The sequence below is a fragment of the Orycteropus afer genome, unplaced genomic scaffold (genome assembly GCF_000298275.1).
Source record: "Orycteropus afer afer isolate SDZICR_OR568_19922 unplaced genomic scaffold, OryAfe1.0 scaffold00754, whole genome shotgun sequence".
Taxonomy (NCBI): Eukaryota; Metazoa; Chordata; class Mammalia; order Tubulidentata; family Orycteropodidae; genus Orycteropus; species Orycteropus afer.
Window position 1 is genome coordinate 387927 of NW_006922341.1, and position 6912 is coordinate 394838.

General features: G+C 49.7%; 1 protein-coding gene across 1 annotated transcript in view; it reads left to right on the plus strand.

The window, feature by feature from the left end:
* Nucleotides 1-5471, plus strand: part of PIGG (phosphatidylinositol glycan anchor biosynthesis class G) — a 66231-nt gene extending 60760 nt beyond the window's left edge. Inside the window, exons 11-13 of the mRNA XM_007957505.2 lie at nucleotides 1966-2275; nucleotides 2899-3062; nucleotides 5255-5471. Coding sequence (XP_007955696.2) covers nucleotides 1966-2275; nucleotides 2899-3062; nucleotides 5255-5471 — 691 coding nt within the window. The remainder of the gene's footprint in view (nucleotides 1-1965; nucleotides 2276-2898; nucleotides 3063-5254) is intronic.
* Nucleotides 5472-6912: the final 1441 nt, after the last annotated feature.

A 6912-nucleotide genomic window follows, 5' to 3' on the forward strand; every position in this document is an offset into this window, starting at 1 on the left:
ACTTGTCATCTTTACAGAAGTGGACTACATCATCTTTATTCCATGGAGCGGCTGGTGGGTTTGAACCACTGGCCTTTTTGTTAGCAACTGAATGCTTTAACCACTACACCACCAGAGCTCCTCATGTACCTTAAAAGTGTTAAAAAAAAAGTAGCCAATGTGACCTTTCTTTCAGTTGGCTTGTTTGGTTCACATTCTTCTTTAAAATGCTTCTATTTCCTAACCTAATCTGTGGCCTCTCGTGGTCCATGACCTGTCCTGATGCGTGATCTGTTCTCCCGTGCTGTTAGCTCTGTCTTGACTCTGGACTTGTCCTGACAGTCCATCCGTCCTGTACTAGGTCAGTACTCTCTGGTTCCTGATCTGGCTCCTGGTTCTAGATCTGTTCTGCTGCCCTCCTGTTAGCTCTGTCCTGACTCTGGACCTGTCCTGACATCCGTCTGTCCTGTACTAGGTCGGTATTCCCTGGTTCTGTCCTGCACTAGGTCAGTACTCCCTGGTTCCAGATCTGTCTCCTGGTTCTAGACTCATCCTGATGCTGGGTTACCATAGCAACTGTTTTTCTCTGTTCAGCCCCTCCAGGCTCCACCCATTGCTATTCTCACTGCCAACTTTGTTCTCTGCTCAGAACCAGGCTTGGCTCAGTGGAGGTTCAAGTTGGAGCAGTGCTGGGTGTGTGGATTGGGCAAGGAGGGAGGGTCCGATGAAGGCGTCTTGTAATGTTTTCCCCCAGCTTCTCGAGGGGCTGCCAAGAGAGGAGCTCCCTGCCCTGCCCTCTGTGCGGAGCCCACCACTCTCTTCTCAGCGCTTGTCTGGTTTCCATCAGCCTCTGCTGTTTGCTCTGATCCCCAGATGGTCCCACCATGGGCTCTGTTTAGCACGCACCTCTGTCTGTGGTTTCCAGGGATGTGACTCCTCAACAAGGAAATGAGCCCGCAGCATGACTTGTGTGTGCACGCCGGTATCTTCCATCCCCCAGCACACGGTGAGATGATGTGCAAGGAAACTTGAAGATGAGACTGATGGATCACACAAGGAATTTTTTTAAATCTGATAGAAAATTTAATTTTTTCCAGAGACATCATTTTGGTGATTATTTCATTTAACGTTCATTTTCTGAGCATCATTTTAAATGATCAGCTTCTGTAATGTATCCAGGACACTTGATGTACTGTTTGGTTTCAAATACTATGCTTTGGGAATACGTGTTTGGCACATGAGTTCTTTGGTAGAGTATCGTAAATTATACTCTCTAAGAATGAGTGGCCGTGAAGTGCTCACACTTTTCATTCCCAACACTGTCTGTTAGACCCTTGACGAGCACTTTCTCGTTAAAGTGCTAGGATACCCGTGAGGTGTGGGTACCATTTTCTCTGCGTCCCATGAAGAAGGGAGCTAGGCATTGTGGGTGTTTGTTAACTCACCCACCACTCAGCTCAGCGCTGCCTTCTCCACACTTTGGACCACTGTGCCCTTGGACGTGTGCGTGTGTGGGCATCGCCCTTCCTTCATTCTGCTTTGTTGTGAACACTCTCAGCAGGGTGATCTCACTGTGTGGACTCAGTGACAATCTAAGCAGAGCTCGTGCGTACGTGAGTGCACTGGATTTTTGTCACCTGTGTAGAGCAGGTGGACCATTACCAGGTGGGTACCAGGCCAAATGGAACGTTTCCCTGAACGCTGTCCCACTGTCAGAGAGTGCACACAGAGGTGTGCCAGTGGCCTTTAGTGGATAGTCTGGGGTCCACCCCTGCCGATCTGACCCCAGGGGTCTGCCCTGATGTGTGGTGGCCAAACCCCCTCATTCTCACAGGGTTACTTGGGCATGAGCAGGGGCCCTGTGGCCAGCTTCACCAGATACACTGGCATGTTAATGTGCTTCTGAAGTAGACGGGTGTTTCCCACAGACTGTGTACTGGGCTTCTCAGTGGATGCTAACGACCATCACTTATGTGGCTTTTTCAGGGGCATCATCGAGGCTCGCTTTGTGTATGTCTTTGTCCTTGGCGTCCTCTTCACGGGCACCAGAGACCTCCTCAGGGCTCAGGCTGCTGCTGCGGGCACCAGGGCCAGGCCTGTGGGCTTGTGGGAGATACACAGCGGGCTGGTCCTGCTGGCGGCGCTCCTGCTCAGGCCACACAATCTTCCGGTGCTGGTGTCCAGCCTCCTGGTGCAGACCCTGATGGCCAAGTTCGTCTGGAAGCCCCTGAGCCATGACGCCGCGGAGGTCACAGTGGCACACTACTGGTTCGGCCAAGCCTTCTTCTTCTTCCAGGTGCGCTTCCTGCGCCACCCCTCAGCCTTCCTGAGGGGGCCTCCGGCCAAGGTCAGCCGGTGGGCGCATGTGCTGCATGGTGAACACTGCTCACAGAGGAAGCAGAGGCAGTACCATGCCCACCCTGTGGCAGTTATGGGAACTTGTCATAGTTGTCAGTTGTTCTCTTTGGTTATTATAATAATTGTGCTTGGTTTTGCCCTGGGTGACTATAGGTGCCCCACCTGACTGTCCATCCCTTGGGGTTGGGAGTTGTCACATGTCTTCTCCAGGGCTAAAAGGCCCCTCAGAGACAAGCAAGCTGCCCTGAGGTAGACTCCAGGAACACACACATAGATGGGTAGCCCATCCACCTGGAGACCCTGCCTATGTGGACAGAAGGCCCAGCTCCAGGTCCATCCTATTGGACCAGACAGTCCCTCCCTGCATGGGCACTGCTGGCTGTTCCTGTGGGCATCCCCTTATGCGGGTAGACACAGCACACCACAGCTCCCTACCGGCCTGTTCCCACTAGGCAAGTGCCTAGATGGGCCATGTCCTTGCCCCCAGAGTGGAGGCGTGCACCCTCCCAGTGTTCCAGGCACTTGGGCTGCAGCTCTCTTGACGACTGTACCTCTTCTCAGGGCAACTCCAACAACATTGCGACTGTGGACATCTCGGCAGGCTTCGTAGGCCTGGGGCACTACGTGGAAGTCCCCGCTGCCTTCCTGACCACCTTTGCCACCTATGTGGGCCCCATCTTGTGGGCCAGCCACCTGGTCAACTACCTGAGCTCAGAGGCAGGCAGGTGAGTGACTCTTACAGCACAGACCCAAGGTGAGCCTGCTCTCGGCTTTCCCACAGGAGTGCCATCCACCTCCTTGAGGAGCTGCCTGTGGGCCTGTGCTGTGCAGCCTGGCTTTCAGAGCAGGTGGTATGTGGCCTCACTGACCCAAGAGCACCTGCTTGCTGTCGATGGGCTGGGGGACATGAGACACTGAGTGCTTGGCCCCCAGAACTCTGGGAAGTGAACCCCTCTCTGCGGACTCCACAGCGCCCCCAGAGGCTGGCAGGGCAGCCCTCCCTCCTCCCCTCCCCAGAAGGCGAGGTCCACAGCGTGCTGTCGGTGCAGGGGTCCTCCTTGTACTTTGGCCCTCTGCTGGCCACTGCCTGTGTGACCACTGCAGCTCACTCAGTACTGCTGCCATGGCCTCAGTAGAGAGTTGGGGCCTGTGACAGTGAAGCGGGGGTCTGAGGCCTGGGAGCCCAGGGTAGGAGTGCTTCTCATCCCCATTCTGTCAGCTCCAGTTTTGCTCTGATGCACACCTGCTCTGGGGCCAGGAACATACCTGGCAGCCTCATCACCACGAATGCCCACAGCCTCCCCCTCCTGGCTGCCCTAAACTTCCTCATGTCTCATTGACCTTGAGTCTGAGGTGAAGTTCAGTTACCTGTTCCCTATCCCCAGTTCCATCCTGACTCCCCCATTATAAAGAAAAAGACATGGCTCGCCATGGCTGCTGACTGCACGGGAGCGCCCGTCATGCAGCCTGGTCTGGCCAATTCCTTGGGACCTGACATGATTGATACAGTCACACCTATAGGTCCACCAGTACTGAGTGGCACACATGGATCTATGCGATACAAGGTTACATATATGGGTGCACACAGTACAGAACCACATGTACGGATCCACATAGTACAGGGTTGCATGTACAGATGGACACGATCCGGAGTGGCACATACAGATCCATATGATTCAGGGTCACACGTACAGATGCACACTCACACGGTACAGAGTGGCACGTACAGATGCACACGGTACAGGGTTACGTGTACGGATGCACATGATCCAGAGCGGCACATATGGGTCTACACGGTACAGGGTTGCGCACACGGATCCACATGCACATGATACAAAATGGCACATGGATGCACACGGATCCATATCCACACGATCTGGAGTGGCACATACAGATCCACATGATTCAGGGTCGCACGTACAGATACACACTCACATGGTACAGAGTGGCACGTACAGATGCACACAGTACAGGGTTATGTGTACGGATGCACATGATCCAGAGCAGCACATATGGATCTACACGGTACAGGGTTGCACACATGGATCCACATGCACATGATACAGAATGGCATGTATGGATGCACACGGATCCACATCCACACGATCCAGAGTGGCACGTACAGATCCACATGGTATAGAGTCACACATAGAAATCCACACGCACATGATACAGAGAGTGGTGCATATGGATGCACACAGTACAGAGGAGCACGTACGGATCCACATGGTACAAGGGCACACAGATATACACAGTACAGGGTCACATGTACAGATCCACATGATACAGGGTCGCACCTACAAATCCACGTCCACACAGTACAGGGTGGCACGTATGGATCTACACAGTACAAGGTTGCACGTACAGATCCGCATCCACACAACACAGAGTAGCACGTACAGATCCACACTATAGAGCCTCACACATACAGATTCACATCCACGTGTTCCAGAGTGGCACTGTGGATCCACACGGTACAGGGTTGCATGTACAGTTGCACAGAATCCAGAGGGGCATGTACAGATCCACATGGTACAGGGTTGCATGTATGGATCTACATGCACATGATACAGAATGGCATGTACAGATCCACACGGTACAGGATCACATGTACAGATCCACATGATACGGGGTCGCACGTACAGATGCACATTCACACGGTACAGAGTGGCACGTACAGATGCACACAATACAGGGTTACGTATACAGATGCACATGATCCAGAGCGGCACGTATGGATCTACATGGTACAGGGTTGCACACACGGATCCACATGCACACAATACAGAGGCATGTGCAGATCCACACAGTAGGGTGTCACATACAGACCCACATGCACACAGTACAGGGTCACATGTAGGGACCTACACTATATAGAGTGGCACCTACTAACTTCCCTTTTCATTGTCACCCACAGCCGGTCATCACTACGTCATGCTTGCTTCTGCTACGCGCTGGTAGGCTCCATTCCGGTTTCTGCGTATATCATTCTGGTGACATCCCTGCGTTACCATCTGTTTATATGGAGTGTGTTTTCCCCGAAGCTGCTCTATGAGGGGATGCATCTCCTCATTACAGCTGCTGTTTGTATATTCTTCACAGCCATGGACCAAACCAAACTCATGAACTCTTAGACCAAGCTCTACAGACTTGGGGAACCCTGTCTTTAAAGCCTGCAAGAATTTGATAATGAGCACTCTGTTTAAATGCAAGAGCATTCTTTAAAATAAGAGAGAATTCCAAAGTTGATGGATAACTTCAGTTTCTTTGGCTACCACACTTCGGACTAAGTAACAAGGACTTTATTATGTTTCTCCTTCTGAAAAAGTCACTTGAAGATCATGGAGTCTAGAGCGAGAATTAGTATTCCTTTGTTCACAGGCACTTCACAAATGTCTGAGATTTTAACTTCTTTGGATAAGTTTGATGTCATCCAGTATGTGTGTTTAGCAATGAATCAAGACACTCCTGCCTCTGTCTTTTTTTTTTTAATCCATTTTATTGAAATATAATTTATGTACGGTGAAATACACAAAACTAAAGTGACATTGGTCAATGCATTTATTTTTTTATTTTTTTTATTTTGCAGTGTTCCCTCCCCGCCCCTCCCACCTCTGGCAACCAACAAAGTTTCCCTCCATATAAACCTTTCCTTGAACCTCCACAACAACGAACTAATAACTATATTTGTCCTTCTGTGATTGACTTACTTCAGTCAGCATAATGTCCTCTAAGTTCATCCATATTATGCGGTGTTTTGCAAATTCTACATTATTCTTTAGTGCTGCATAGCATTCCAGTATGTATGTGTACCATAGTTTGGTCATCCACTCTTCCACTGATGGGCACATAGGTTGTTTCCATCTTTTTGCTATTATAAATAATGCTGTGATGAACTTGAGCATGCATGTATCTGTTCCTATCCTAGCTCTCACTTCTCTAAGATACATACCTAGTAATGGGATTGCTGGGTCAAACACTATCTCCAATTCCAACTTTCTAAGGAATTGTCATATTGCTTTCCACAGTGGTTGTGTCACTTCACAGTCACACAAGCAGTGTATGAGAGTCCCAGTCTCTCCACATCCCCACCAGCGTTTGTTATTTTCTGTCTAATTGAACCTTGCCATCAGTGCTGGGGTGAGACGGTGTATCTCGTTGTTCTGATTTACATCTCTCTGATGGCCAATGATTGTGAGCATTTTTTTATGTATTAGCTGACCACCTGAATATCCTCCTCGGTGAAGTGTCTTTTCATGTCTTCTGCCCATTTGTCAATTGGATTGTTAATTCCTTTGGTGTTGAGGTGTTGGAGTCTTCTACCAGTTTTAGAGATAAGTCCCTTGCCAGATACGTAATTATCAGCAAGTATGAATTTGTTGCTGTCATTTTTGTCCTGTGCTTTTTCATTGTGTTGATTTCTTTATTCCATATAATTTTCTATGCTGTGCTCGTTTTGTTTATGAATCATGTTATCACTTCCTTCATTGCAATTGTTTTAGTATTTGTTGAATATTTATATGCCGGTTCTCTCTTTTATTTTAATGCGAAGGTTTATCATTTTTCTTTGAGGTT